Below are 16260 nucleotides of genomic sequence, written 5' to 3' on the forward strand. Positions count from 1 at the left end.
TGAACTGGCAGTGTGAAGGGATCTAAACAGAATCCATCCATTCGCTTCCGCTTATCCTTTTCAGGGTTGCGGGGGGCGCTGGAGCCTATCCCAGCTGTCATAGGGCGTAAACAGAATCCTTAAAACCTAATCGTGATTCCAAAGCCTAACAGTGTGAAAATATTTAAACTGTAACACAGGATCTCAGATAACTTTGCAAGACCTCAGTTTAACTGGAAACTGTTATTTTAGATGGAGTAATGCCTAAGGTTTTTACCATGATGCATTAATGTGGAAGATAAGTAGGTTGAGGTGGACTTTTAATATAAAGTTATGCCTCATATTTTAGAATCTCAGTCTCAGTTACATGCCTTAATTAAAATATCTGCGCCACACCATAACCAATAAATAATGTGGAGTGAAAGTAATGGAGGTGTGAAGTAGAACTACGAGGGAACTCGAGTACATTACATTTGCACTAGAGTAACTAATACTTAAACTGTTACATTTCTGCACTAGTGCAAAGAGCAGACCACAGACTGTTAGCTGAATGCTTAATACTTCAAAGATCTCATCAACCCATTTCTGTATGTGAAAGCAATTTTGTAACTCCAATTTCAATGAAAGAGAAAAAGGTGGACATGTTCTTACTACACATTTAATCTTTGCAATACTCTTTTTCAGCCAAGAGATCACATTAGCTTTGTATCCATTTAAGATAGTAAGACCATTTCTTTAATGGGACAGCTGGGCTGACGGCATGTAAAAGGCTGTAATTCAATCGCATGAACTTCAAGCACAAAAAGAGACAATAAATGAACACCAGTGACAAATGCACATTGCATTCTCAGTTTCTTACAAAACAAATTAAATGTAGCACAGGGATCAAAACTCTTGCATACCCACTCTCCCACTTTTTTTTAGCTATACATATTTATTAGCAATGTTCCCAAGGTGCTCCAGGGTCTTTCGGTGTCCGTGGATGCAAGACTGCACCAGTAAGTCCATGCTTGCAGGCTGTTGAGGATGTGTGACAGGAAAACACTTTCAGATTGAGCCTAGGCCTTTGGCATTGAAGGATGCAAGGTCCACATTCACCAAAAAAAAAAAAAAGTCTTTACTAAATTGCTCGGACACCAGTACCCCAAAAACATTCAAGGCTCTATCCATGCTGATAAACTTTATCCCATAATAATATATAGATATATATTTATATGAACAGAAATGTAGCCACATGTCCTTTTTTTTTTTTGCCATTTTCTGCTCTTAATAGGTTTTTTGTTTGTTTTTGCTTTGTCCTTGGCATAAGGGGACCAGACAGTTGGATGTTAACGTTACCGTTTCTATGATAAACTCTCTAAAAGCACAAGTTAGCTTACCTGATCCCTACCCTACCTCACCCCCATCCCAACCCCTTATTGTCCAAAACTTGAACAATCACCATTTATACAAGTCAGTTCTGAAAATACTATGGCAAGTGACAGTTTCCACCTCAATGTCATTGTGAACAACAAAGAAAAATATATATAGTTCACTCCTCGTTCGATTTGTTCAGCTTATCAAATGCAATAACTGGTCTGTTATTCTTTGTTGCATCGTACCAACATTCACGGATTTTCAATAATGTAGAAGTTGTACAAAGACATAAATACAGTAGGATACAATACAGTAAAAAATACAAAATAAAGTTGATATAGATTTTTTTCCTTAAATGATAATTTACCAGAGGCAAACCCAGAAATGGATCTTTGACACTAGACAAAAACACCCCCTGAGGTCAAATGATAAAATAATAACCACGTCTCAAAGCTAACTCCCAGATAACTCACTACTTTGTCATTTATACATAGTGTGCTATGTACAGGACTTATAGGCAAAATGTGGGGGTCCTGTGTGGCACAAAGTTAACATGTTTTATGCAAGTGCACTAGTTTGGGTTTTACTTACTAGTGAGACATTAAGCTAAGGAAAACGTGAAGGCACAATTATCTGAGGGAGAGCATACCTCAGGAATCAAACAACAGTTGTGGTGTCAAGAGTCAGATTGAAAAAAAGGAGAACCACGGGAGGAAATAAAAGTGTACAGTTTAAAGGTATGGTTCAGGGTCTTAGAAGGACGAGGCAGTGAATCAAGTTAAGGCCAAATTACTTAAGATCGTCCAATCAGAACGCTCCAACAGTAAAGACGATGTTAGACCTGACAAATCAGAGATTTGAAATACAACATTAGTTTAAAACCAGAACTCTTCTATATTTTGTCATAGCCTGGCTCGCTACACAGGAATTCTTTCCTCAAAGTTAAGTCAATTATATTAAACAAGGCTTTTTTTGCTGTTATTTCAGAAATTGTTATTATGCACAATAATGTATAAATGTATGTTACAAGAATATACATGGGCTTCAGTCTATAATATCTCAGTAAGGAGTACATCCAAGCATTCAGATTGCGGACTTTGGCTTTTAAAAGTTAGTCTACATATGCACAAATATGAAACTCACATAGAAAATGCACCATAGAAAAAATTAACATGGGAACCCCCCCCAAAACAACATGGAAATGGACTAAATGGCTCACACACTGATCTGTCACACAAACTCTCTCAAAGAGAACCAAGAAAAAGCAAAAAGAAATGTTTTCAAGTTTCACCTTTTCATACCCCACACATTTTATCTGCAGTCACAGATTTGTTCAGAGTTGAGAAGAGACAAGAAATACAAAAAGGACCAAAGACTCGGGTTTGGAGGGCTTTTAGGGGTAAGGTTCAAGTTTGTCATTTCTCATGTGCAAGTCAATATAAAAATGCTACTCGTACACTGCTTTTGTCGACAACACAGGTTCGGGGCAGGCCAAACCCCCTGTAGTTTGCTAAATTTTTTAAAAAGGGGCTTGGAAATTGGCAGGCCAGCTTGCTCGTCAATGCAGTTTCCACTGCACTGAATTTTCTTCTCCAGCTCTTTGCCTTCTCAGTTTATCAACTCGTGGGAAGAAGGAAGAGCAACTGTGGGAGTCTGCCATCTTGTGCCTCTTCTCTGTTATGTCTGAAGAGTCATCTCCTTTATGTACTCAGAATCGCCACTCCTCACTCTCATTCCTATGACTTCTGCTTAGATTGACTGTTCTGTTCATCTAATTACCCTCCGTATGTCTCTCACTCGCTGTCAGTCTCTAGCTCTGAGTCAGACCACTGCACTGGGCTCAGCTTCCCATTCCGCTGGGCATACTCAATGATTGCTGTGTAGCAGAAATAGTACTGATCCCAGGTCTGGATGCTGAAAGCCCTCTGTGTACGCATCCGCCGCACCGTCTGACAGACATCTACTGTGCCAACATCCTCCAGCTGGGACAGGCAGATGTCCAGTGTGCAGAATGTGCCTAAACAGCCATGAGGGATGAATATCGAGAAGTTACACTTAAAAGAACTCAATTAAAAAGGTTTTTGTTGGACACAAGACAACAGATTAAAACCTAAAAATAAATGCAAAAGTTAGGACTACAGCTCAGCAGAAGGGAAGAGGTAATTCAAGTAAAAGTCATTGTCTAAATAATACAAGGCAATACGACCTGCATACACAATACCTTACATTTGTTTACCAGATTCACATTTGGTGGGATTTTAATTTTGTATATCAACTGCATGAATTACAATTAGGAAGGCAAGGCAGTGGCACTGATATATAAAGACACAAAAGTGGCTCACACACTGGTGAGGTACTTTTAAAATAACAGGCTGAAGATTGACCAACATGTCCTCCCACTTCAGCTGGCTGCAGGGATTTCCTTTAACTTAAAGAGAAGCCTTTTACACAGTATCAGCCCTCTGAGCTAAACAGGCACTGTAAAAAAATACTTAAGTGTTATGGGACAGATGCAGATTGCTTTACCGTCTTCTGTGCTTTAAACTTAATAACCAATTTCTTGGGCTATTTAAAGGTTAGCTACCATTTATTTAAAGTGGCACCGGCTCCAGGTTCAAATAGTAAAGTAAAACTCTCAGATGAGATTACTTTAAGATGCATAAGAGCGCTATAAATCTATATTTAAAGTATTTAAATCAGATGACGACATCTTTACTAGGATGTGTGCAACTATTCAACTACACAACTAATCATCCCTAGTGTTACTAGTCGGTACCAGACGTGCTAGTAGTGTAATCTAATTGTAAACATTTGAATTGATGCCCAGTGCTGGTAAATTGCTATGTACTAAATGTTATGCAGCCATCTGCCACCAGATGGAGCATCAATATTGAGAAAGACCATAAATATGTTGCTCTAGGTCTGATCTTTTGTTAACACTCTTATTCTTTTAAAAGCAAAAGAATGAGATTGTAGATACAAGCAGCAAAAATGATCTTTAAGGGTGGATGGGCTGTCCCTTAGCGATAGGGTGACGAGTTCAGTCATTCAGGAGGGGCTCAAATTAGAGCCGCAACTCTAACTTGAAAGGTTTATTTTCAGTGTTTTTCCCTCTTCCTTGTCTATTTGGAATACAATGTTCAATGTTGATAATGTTAGGTGCTGCACAGTTAAGCAAGATATATTATTGAAGAACGGGATTAATGATGTCAATGTTTTAATGGTTATCCATTGAAGGGTTCTCAGATTTAACTTGATATCTGAGTGTTTCTTAGTTTTAGATTAGTCAATTTTTTCCCCCTTAATTGGTCGATTAAGAAATTAGCTGCCAAGAGCATCCATAGTTTTTACCTGTACGGCCAATGCCAGCACTGCAATGCACAACCACAGGGGGGCCCCCTGGAGGCCCTCTCCAGGTGGATCCCAAGGTCTGGACTGCAGCTTCCCTCCTTTGCAGAACATGTTCACGGAAGTCCAACATAGCAGAAGCACTCTTGGGCACTCCGAAGTCCGGCCAGCTGACATAGAGGTAGTGGCACACTTCCCGCCTCTCTCCAGACTAAAAGGTCAGACGGTTTCACAGGAGAGCAGATAAAGAGAGAAGATAGTCACTTCTTTCTTGTGAGTTGGCATGTTTAAGCCGTTTTGGAAAATAAGATATGGTGATTTCTACAGTTTCTACTGACAAAGCATTCTCACAATTTAAAGAAACTCTTTAGAAACTCTTAATTGACAAATGAAACTCCTATCTCAGTTTTTCATCTCAAAAGACTTAAACTGAGTTAAAGAAATGTAAACTACACGTGTGCTCTACCTGTGTGTTGTACAGTTCAAGATGGGAAAGTTTGAAGTCCTGAAACACTTGGATGTGTGTATTCCTGACCAAGAAGTATCCATGCTGTTCAGTCCTGCCCTCCTCAAGAGGCCAGTATTGTCCACATTTGACACGTCCACGCTCCACCACCCTGAGAGACACAGTAAATCCATTTTCATCTCATTCACAACACATCAATAATGTGCCATCATTTGTAAAAATCCTTACATTAAAGTTTACATCAGCAATCCAAACTGGAGTCTCACCTGGTGGTCATTACAATGATAAGTACCATCTGTTCCCAAACCATCCTCCAGAAGTCAGCAAAGGTTTTTGGCAAAGGACCTGAGGGACACAAGATGATAATAACGACACATTTTATTTTAGGCGTCTTTCAAAACACTAAAGCTCAACTTACACAGAAGAGTTTAAAAAATGGTAACCAAGGAAGTATCAATGACAATAAAACTATTTTACAATATATAAGCTAATTAAGAACAGAGGGTTCATGTGACAGTTAAAGGTGAATATGCCAGTTTAAAGAAGAGAGTTTTGAGGGGAAATTTTAAAGTGGATTAATGCCAATATTACAGATGTCTGAGAGGGAGTTCCAGAGGCACGGTGCAGGATCTGAGAGTAGAAGAGAGGTACTGCAAAGCAAGTTTATGGAACAGCTTAAAAGGTGAGGAGCAGAATCTTGATAAATAAAAGACAAATTTAAATGTGATTTTGTCAATGAAGTTTTACTAAATGACTTATGGAGGGAGTTCTGGTTATGATATGACCACTAGCAATTGGGACCAGATAACATTTGTGGATGGACTTGATAGAGAAACAAAAAAGAAAGACGTTACAGTAATCAATGAGGAACATAAACAAGGAATGATACTGGTTGTGAGCAGAGGGAAGTTTCAAACTAAAAAGGGAACGAAAGTGAGGGAAACGGGAGGAGGAAAATTACAGGAAGTGTTAGTGATCAGCTGCTGGTAAATCTAGTCTATTTTGACATTTTAAAAATAACATCAAAGGTTATTATGTTCCTGACCATTCAGAAAAGGGTCCTTTGCTCCCTTGACCTGAGCTGATTAGTAGGGGTGCAATGATACACAAAATTCACGGTTCGGTTCGGTTCGATACTTTGGTGTCACGGTTCGATATTTTTTCGATACAAAAAAAAAATGTTCATGCCTTTTTAATTTGTCATTTATTAAAATTGTAAATATATATTTTAACACAAAAGTACAGTTTTTAAATTTAACCCTAACCCTTGTGCGTGTTGTTTTTTAGCTCGTCATATTGCAGCCACAGAAATTCTTTTGTCCATGAAACCATAAAGCTGCACTTTCTTTTTGCCTTATAGTCTGATTTGTCATAACTTCTCCGTTTTGTGGTAAGCTTTTCTTTGGCTGTCACTTCTTCACCCTGACCTGTCTTATTTGGCTCAGCAGAACTAAAATATATATCTGTCTGTGAAGGTTCTCAATCATCCAGGTCATCGTAGTGAAATATATATCCTGCCGCACTCACATAAGCTCAGCGATTCTCTGCGCGATCAACCTCTCACATGTTTAAGCTGCAGGAGATTTCACTTGTCATGTTTGCATAGTAAGCTAACAATTAATAAGACGATGTCAGAGGAATTGGTGCACAAATTATCATCACTCACAGATCAGTGCTGTCGCTCTCTATACACAGTTCGCGCGATTGCAAAGTGAAAGCAAAAAAACAAGCGCAAATTCAAACACGATTTCAATATGTCACATATTGACAGTGGCTCACCGATGCCAATGACATAATTACCCAGCTACATTTCTGAAAGAATGCAAAAGCATTGACATATATTTTTCCTTCCTACAATAGCCCGACAGGCAGGGGAGAGATAGCCCCGGGACATCGGGCTAGCGATATTGCGAGCCCTGTATCTGATTGAGGAATCACTCATCTTTGGAAAAGAGAGTTTATTACAGAGAAATGTCTCTTTCCAAAATAAAAGCTATACTATCCGCTTCTTCTGGGCTATATTCTCAGCAGCATATTAAACATATCAGGTCTCCATAAGGAGAATCCTGTGCTAACAGCTGTCTAAATGACTCGGCTAAAGTTTGTAGCATGCATGCTTGTTGTTTTTGTCTTTGCACTAGGATGATGTCGGTGTAAATGTGCAGTCATATTCGTTGTGTTCCCACTAGTGCTTTCAGGTTAATCTCGTTGAAATAACCTTAACGCCACAACACGGCAAATCTCCGTTAACGAGCTACCCTATACAGAGGGGCTAGACGGCCAACACGTTAACGAGCTAACTGCGCTAACACACTAGCTCCCACCCATGTAATTGAGCATTGCATGGCACATCCAACATACTGTTTTACTTTAGTCCATGACTCGCTTACCTTCAGGGTCATACGTCACATGAAAACCAAAATAATTCCAAACGCCAGATCTGAATGAGGGTGGGGAGGTCCACTTCTGTCTCGCTAGCTTGCCCTGCGCTCTTCCTTCTGACGATGCTGTCTGTGTTGAGTGCTCAGTGAATCTGCGTTCGACTACTCCGCCTAGGCTGCACTCTCGAGCCTAGGCGGAGTAGTCAAATGCAGATTCACTGAGCGCTCAACACAGACAGCATCGTCAGAAGGAAAGTTGATAAAATAAATTACAAATTTTGTATTGTTCTTTTTTTTTCTCCCCTTTGGTTTTCTTTCTTTCTCTCCCCCTCTTTCTTTCATTCTTTCCCCCTGTCCTATCCCACAGTCATGTCTGTCCCGTTTGCAACTGAAAATAAAATAAATTCATAATTATAATAAAGGTCAATCAACTGGACCAATATGATGATCCACTTAAAATAAATCCTCTTGGCATCTTTCTTGGCCTCAAGACAACAATTCTGATGGCTATAGATCCAAACGGGACACAAAAAAAAAAAAAAAAAAAAATTGAAAAAAAAAAAATTGAAAAAAATTGTATTGTTCGATACATATGCGTACCGAACCGAAAGCACTGTATCGAACGGTTCAATATCGATACGAATATCGTTGCACCCCTACTGATTAGATCTGTGTACCAAGTAGATTTTTCTGTAGATAGCGTGCATCCTTCTAATGAAGAATGTGGTTATTGTACATTTCTTTGTGAACAACAAAATCCAACTCTTTTGTAGTGGTGTTCCAAGAGATAGGTTTTTTGCTACCACTTTGCATAATTCAGAAGTAAACCATGATGGGGAGAAAAACAACCTATGTTTTTAAAGCAAGAGCATCTAAAAGTCCAAGAAGACCATCGGGGGGTAGGTTAAGAGTTTATGGTGGGAAGGCTGTCAATGACACCCGAAAGACTATTTAATGCCCTTAAAATGAAGTGACATGTTGAACATTTGTCTTGGATAGAGTTAAATAGCCATTAAAAGATAATCAGTCAAAAGCTATCTTAGTAAAATGTAAAGTCCAGCATGAGAACATTACCCATCCTCTTCTGCTTATCCTTATTGATATTGTATGATATTATCCATATGGAAATTTTACACTGACTACTGATAGAGACTGCTGTATTTTAATATACATACAGATAATATCCATACTAAAATCTCCCAGCAGTCAACGTGAAATTTCGCTGGGATGAATACATCTCTGACAGACAGACATACTTCCAGGTAGAAATGTAATAGCGACAGAGAGTCGGAAAGGTAAAACCACAGCTGTAGGAGCTAAGCGGCTATGTACTAAAGAACTGCTGTTGATGGATTAAGTATGACGGACTGGGAAGTCCGAGCAAGCACAAACCATACAAACAGCTTGGCAAGTCACATTATTGGTGGTGATGAAACAGAGTACGGCTCTAGACTAAAAGAGGTGAGAAGTGGGAGCAAAGCTGGCATATGTAAAAGATAAATCTGTCAATGCGGCCAGCTGAGATTCCAAAATAATGAAAGTCAGTAAAGTGAAAGACTGATCAGTTGCAGTCAGTAGAGATCAGACAAAACAATAAAAGAATAAAGAGAGCAACAGCGATAATAGCTCATGTACTATTTATAGTATTATCCATACTGTAGTTCTTTACACAGTATGGAGAACTACAGTATTGCTCAAAAGGGTTGAGGTACTTTGGATCTTCACACTCCATTCAATCTCACAATCCCATTAGAGGCATTTGACGTACATCACGACCAGAACATAATAAACAAATATCTGAAGGAGTCATGCAGTTTTCCAGTTAAAGCACTAGAATTACATTCATTGAAAGATAAGAGCTGTTCAAGGAATCATCTCATTATATCATAAAAATATGCAAAACTACAAGCAATAAAGAGTAAAGCAGGAACTTATGTGAACAGCTTCTCACCCTGAGTAGCGATGTAGGCGTTGCTCCTCTTGTACCCATCCATGAAACTAGCATTAATGTAATCTGATGTCTGCAAAACACAGCAGAGCGATTCACCGTTCAGTTATTTTGCCTTGGATAAGAAGATGCTACACATTACAGTTTAAAAAAAAAAAAGTGTGCATAACCTTAATTGTAGTAAATAATTCTACACTTAGACCACTGTCTAAAAAAAAGAACAAAACAAACAACAACAACAACAACAAAAACTGAAAAAAAAAAACCCCCCAAAACACAGATACACCTGTATTCAAAACATTTTGAATACACAGACTGGGCCAACATTCAATGTCTTAAATTAATAAGATACTTTCAGCTGCCGATGATAAACATGAATTTCATCTCAGCTAAATGCTAATGCAATCTTCACTAATTCCCAGAGATAAACAATAATATTGTATTAGTATCGTACTTATAATTTATTGATTGAAATGTATCTACAGATGAATTATTACCTCATCCTCATCATTAGAGAGTGGGCACAGTCGCACTCGTGACTGGTCGAGGCAGAGAACATCACTGTACCTGTTCTTGACCTGATTGGACAATTTCCTGCAAAGATGAGTCTAATGTGAGGCTACATAACAAACTGAAGCTCTGGCTGATATTATACATTTAATTCAGACACACAAAATATAAGAGCTTGACAAGTCTTACTTAGAGTAGTCAAAGGTGCCTGCAGGAGGCTCCTTGCGGATCTCCTCATACTCTTGATAGATCCCTCTCTTCTTCTTCCTCTTCACATACTCCACCAGGTCATGCACCGTCATGGCTCCCTGCTCTGGCATGTGAACAGACACCTCCATGCAGTGGTTCTCATCATCAGGACCCCAAGATGAGGACAGCGGTGGGGATTTTGAGGAAGGCTGGTTGGGTGGACGAGGCTGAGATTTCTGAGGCAATGGAGGCACTCCTTCCTCCTCACCCTCCTCATACTCCTCCTCTATACCCTCACTGCCACTCACCACAGCCCCATCAGTTTTCTTTGAGAGGGGTGTATCAGGGGGAGTGTCTGATTGGGGAGGAGCTTGGCAGCCACTACCATTAATGTTAGCATTGGCGCTGGAGCCAATGACAGCCATGTTGGCTCCGCTCACTGCTGAGCCATTCCAGTGTTGGTGGTTCACTTGCGATTTGTCCACAGCAGAATTTGGACTATGTTGGTGCTGGCCTTGGCCTCGAGTCCTGCTCTCCACAACACAGTGGTTGTGTGGGTTTGCGTTGCTGTCATCATAGCAGTTAGAGTTAGCCACAGCTATCTCAGGACCTATTTGTGTATTTATATGGGCGTGGGACAGTGTTGCATCTACACTTGTGTTGCTATTCTCTAAGCTATAAGAGCGCAACAGGCTTCCCACGCAGTCATGTTCTTTTGTGTCACCCTGAACAATGTTTGTGTTTACATTAACACAGGATTGAATCCAAGCCACGTGGTTATACTGGGATGTCCCACCCAGGTGTTCAGGGAGGGAGGAAACTGGGATATGACTTGCCAACTCATGAGCTTTCACTGTGCAGACCTGGTGAGGAGAAAAACAAAAGTAAGTATTAAATAATGAACAACAAACATCTTATACATGATGCAAATTCTTGATGAAACTAAGAGACACACCCTTTCTCTCAGCTTCTCGCGTACAAAGAGGCGAAGAACCGCGAAAGGTGCTCGAAACCAAAGAGGTGAGGACACAATGAAGACACATTTTAGACGAGCTGGAAAGGCCCCCTGCAAAATGAAAATATTTTTATTATATATTATATAATATATAATTATTTTTCACTATAAAAATATAATGAAATATTTAAAAAAAAAAAAAAAAACAAGGCGAAAAGCATTTTTGAATTCCAAGATCATCAAACACAACGTGAGAAAAAAAAAAAATGCTCCTTATATTTACCTTGAGCAAATTGAGAATCTTGACACAGAGCTCATAGTCAAAATTTCCATAACTGGAGTTGGTCATGTCGTAAATAAATATGAGCCCATCCCTTTGAGTTTGAACACTATAAAGAAATGAAGATCTTTACAGTTAAAGAGCAAAATAAATGTGCTTAAAAATACACTTTTATCTATTATAATTCCTGTGTTTCATTTAGTTATTTTATATTTCTAAAGGTACTTTCAACTGATCCTTTCAACTGATCCTTTATTCAAATCAATCACTAAAGCAAGAGATTTTTATGTTGGATGCTCTTCCTGACACAACCCTCCCATTTATGTGGGCTTAAGATCGGCATATGAAATAGACTAGCTTGTGACAGACTGTGTTTATACCTCCTCCTGGTCTTCAATCAGGGACTTTTCATGTTACGCTAATGATTAACCCATTTATCGATATTTCTATCTTTATGAATTAACATCAGAGCACAGGGGACGAACTGTTGTACCAGATCAAAAAAACACGATAAAGTGTCATAGGAAACTGTTTATTTATGGTTCACGCTTTACCTCTCTATGGCTTTGTCTAGCTGGTAGATGATGGCCTGGAGAACAGCTTTATGGGTGGTGAGGTCTGGTCGATGAAGTCGAGCGGTGAAGAGTGCTACAGCAGCACCTTTTGCGTCTCGGCCAGGCTGGGAAAAATATTAACAGATCACCATGTTGCACCACTGCAAATCAATTTATCGAAAATAAAAACTTTACTTCATTTCTATTCATAGAAATACAAAAATAAGCTTACATGAGCCCTGTGACATGCACATACAGAAACACACAAAACTCTTTTTTAACAACCAGCACCACCTTGCATAATTTTCTGTGTATTCTTGGGTGTTAATTCAAAATGATAAGCTACAGTTCCTTTTATGTTAAGTGACTTATCATTGCTTTATCACTCACCAGGACTGTAAATTTGCCACTCAGCAGCTCAGAGCGTAGGGGCTCCTCGTCAGGGTTGATATTGATTATGCCCTCTTTGATTCTTGTGTTCTAATTTTCATACATGAAGATAGACACAGGAGAGACAGGGGAAAGTCATAAGCTTATAGATGACTTAGTATGTATACAAACACTTAACAGTATTCAGTTGTTAGTCTGTGTATTACAAAAGCCAATTTATTAACTTGCAACTCAAGGGTTGTTTTTGGTTTTTAAACAGAACTCAATTATTCCACTAAAGTGCTAGCATGTATTAGATTAACATACATTTTTATATACACTGTATTATACAAGTATGTTCAGGGCATTGTGATTCATAGGTGTGTGAGAAGTAAAAAGCATTTAAAGACATACAAAAAAGTGCAGTATGAATGTGTTAATTAGTGAATGCTGGTTATGGTGCAAAAGCTCTCTTAGCGCTCTGCTTGAGTGCGATACAAGTACCACTCCAGTTCATTTTTTTTTTAACTTTAACAGATAATAGATAACTATTTAAGCGTCAATAATTACATGTTATAACTATAATTATATTTTAATGTTTAACATTGAGAGATGTAATAACCTGTGAACTAACTTGTGGTTTTTTCCCCCCCCAACAGAAACCCTGTCATTAGATATACTTATAGGGCATTAACACTATGCATTTTAAAGATTTCCTGCATTTACAAACAAGCCTATGATTATTTTTAAGGATTATTATATTTTATATCTAAACACCACTTAAGAAATCATTACAAATTCAATGTGTGATATCTACCTGAAAAATTGGAACTATTTTGCACAAATTAAGCCCGATGGGGTTCGCGTGACGACAGAAGGTAAACAGATGTTGCTGTCACTAGTTGAAACAATGCCATACCTTGTATGCTTGGAAAAGATCGATGGCTCTGGAGACGTCAAACTTGCGGGCCATAAGAAACTTAACAGCTGTAGGTTGAGAGACGAGCCCAGCGCTGTGAGGCTGCTCCCTGCTCCGCACCTCACTCAGGAACTCCTCTACAGCCTGAAAAGACACGGGAAAAGATGGGCACACGTTAAGAAAATAAAAAAGAGAGATTGTGTGTAAAACTTTATATGGCTTTGAAAGATATCCATAAAAAACAAAAGATAATATGGGAATGATTGCTGACATGACAAGAAAAGTACACAATTTTGTCAAAGATTAAATATTGTGAAGTGTGCGCTACTGGAAGATACTATCAACAAAAGCACTCATGTGCCAAGAGACAACAGTCAGCTTGTTTGCTCCAAGTACTCTGCATCCATCCTCCAAATTTGAATGCACCAGGAGAAAAGTATAAAAATGGGGACAACAATTAACTTTTCAGCTATACACAAAGAAGCTTTATATATGTGCACAAATAAGGACAAAGAAATGTACATCCATTGTAAAGCTGATTCAAAATACCGTGTTTCTCCACCGGGTGTTTTTTGGCAAACGTAACCCATCCAAATGCTTAAGCACCTTGTCTCATAATGAAATTTGTTATTAATTGTAGCCCTAAACAAAAGAGATGCTCATCCAACATGTGGCACTATCCATGTGAAAATGTCAGTGCAGGGTTTTCTTTGTTTTGTTTAAATGGCTCGTGGGATTTTGGAGAATGACTAAACACATGAGTCTGTTACATTATTTAATAGAAATGTATGCATTTTCCCTTTTTACAAAGAAAATAATTTGATAAAAATGTCTTTATTATACTTTTTTTTATGAAACCATAAGTAACAAAACTGTTTTTTTCTGGTGTTTTTACTGCCTCTGTATATATCTTTTTCCTATGCAGAAAATAGATGAATTATAACAAATAACTATATAATTGATGCATACTGGAAATTAACCAGAATGCAGACTTTCATTTTTTCTAATCCAAGACTAATATTTGGAAAAATGTGTGCATTTCCTGGCACAGTCTTAATTATATGCCAAAAAGATGCAAGGTCTTGACTGGCAAAAAATATACTTATATACAAAGTATTAACACATCAAGAGAATTATCACTGTGGGCCTAAATTTTTAAGTGGGACAAAAACTATTGAAAAACTCATTATTTAGGGGGCATATTTAAATTACATGACCACATAATTAATCTAGTACCCAATAACGGTACATCAACACCAGGATGATCGCTTTCCCTTGGTTGAGATGTAATCCAAGACGACAAACACGAGCAGCCAAAATCTACAAACGTTAGTGGTGCGGGCAGTTAGTTGACAGACGTTACTGTGTGCGCGAAAGTGATTAGCTATCAACAGATAAGATCTGCAAATCTGGGGAGCATCCAAAGTATGCCCTTTAACTTTGCTCAATGATCCGTTAACCTTGTCATAAGTAGATGAAGATCAGGCCAGAAGCTGTAATATAATGCTGTAATCAGAAACGCAGAATGACATTTCATGTTTGTCATTTATCTCAGGCCCACCCCTTTTACTAGAAAGTGATTGCAACAACAATGCTACGAACCGGAGGATCATTTCTATGAATTGTCCACAGTAAATCCGTTAGACGAGATATTGCTAGTTCGTTGGCTCGTAGCAAAACACTCGTCCAAAGTCGCGGTTTTGGTCATTTTTAACCGTGTCATGGTATAAAATGACAATAAATAATAAAGACAACAATCGATTTATCTTTTTTAACCTTAATGCTCAGCCCGAAATCATTTATAAAGACTGGTAAGACTGCAGTCTAAGAAATTCCCTGCAAGTCAACAATAGCCACTGCCATTAGCTAGCGGCTAGGTTGCATGTGGTAGCTGGACGGCTAACGAAAGCCATTAAGTGACTACAAGCTCTATGAGTAGGGCCAACTGTAAAGAATTGTGGGTCGCTGGTTAATTTACTTTAGACTCATGAACATATCGATGTGGTCCGCATAATGCCTAGTTATCAGGAAGTGAGCATTCAAGGCAGACTGCCGGTAAAATGATACCTTCCACTACTAGCAAACGCCATCGCGCTAACACACATGCTAACTACTGTCAGTCACACCGGAGTCGGTCGACAGGAGGCTTGTGAACGGGCCGGGGCTGTTTACTACACCGCCCCGTTCCCAGAAATAACCGCACGACAGAATCTGATTTTTTTAAAAACCTCCTTTAGAGAAGAAACTGAGGGTGGCGACTGTACACAATGACTACTACAAGAAAACGAAAAAGGAAAAAAAAAATCACGAAGAGACTCTTACCAGCTGCTCCTGAGTTGTCAGGGCTTCCGCCATGTTGAAGCCTCCGCAACGTCGCAGCGGGCGCGCCCACTAGCCGCTCGCTCACGCCATGCAGCCAGAGATAGACTTCTAAGCCCCGCCCACATCCCCCCCAGCTCAAACCGCTGGCGTTTCATTAACTGAATAACATGGTAGTGTTTTCCCCATGCTGCATCTTCCTTTTGCTGTCCAGTAACTCTAGAGCACAGTGTTCCAAACACAGTCAGTAAAAATAACTATAGACTATATTAAAGCAGAATAGTTAACATACAGGGAAATTTTTATGAGCCTAGAGGGAGAAAATCTGAACAGAGATGTAAAACAAAATCCAAGTGCAAGTAATTTTAGCATGTATGGGATAATCATTGTTTCTATGATACAGTCATACATAGACTCGCCAATCAGCCACAAATGGTCTCTAAATCGTATGATATCTATCTCCTGCAATTTTTCACAAAGCAAATATTCACATTGAGCAATTTTTGCACAGAGGAAAATACATATTTTTCTTCATAACCATGACAAACATAACCGTGACTCTATATATGAGTTGTAAACAGTTCAGAGGATCTCGGCACTACTTCCTAAGTATTTCTCTGAACCACGGAAATAGCTCCTCCCAGAATTTCATATGCACTTACGGGAAAGAAAGAAGACTTGAGTAAA

At 38.9% G+C, this 16260-nt stretch overlaps 1 protein-coding gene across 1 annotated transcript; it reads right to left on the minus strand.

The window, feature by feature from the left end:
- Positions 1-621: 621 nt before the first annotated feature.
- On the minus strand, positions 622-15665 carry ptpn9b (protein tyrosine phosphatase non-receptor type 9b). Its single transcript, XM_004564278.3, has 13 exons — positions 15577-15665; positions 13255-13398; positions 12357-12446; positions 11967-12091; positions 11416-11521; positions 11133-11243; positions 10178-11040; positions 9976-10072; positions 9482-9551; positions 5416-5494; positions 5150-5300; positions 4687-4894; positions 622-3352 (listed from the first exon to the last, which is right to left on the minus strand). Exons 1-13 carry the CDS (start codon positions 15607-15609, stop codon positions 3129-3131), a joined length of 2301 nt encoding a protein of 766 aa, XP_004564335.1. The 5' UTR covers positions 15610-15665; the 3' UTR covers positions 622-3128.
- Between the last annotated feature and the right edge of the window lie 595 nt (positions 15666-16260).

Source organism: Maylandia zebra, linkage group LG6 (assembly GCF_041146795.1).
Source record: "Maylandia zebra isolate NMK-2024a linkage group LG6, Mzebra_GT3a, whole genome shotgun sequence".
NCBI classification, from domain to species: Eukaryota; Metazoa; Chordata; class Actinopteri; order Cichliformes; family Cichlidae; genus Maylandia; species Maylandia zebra.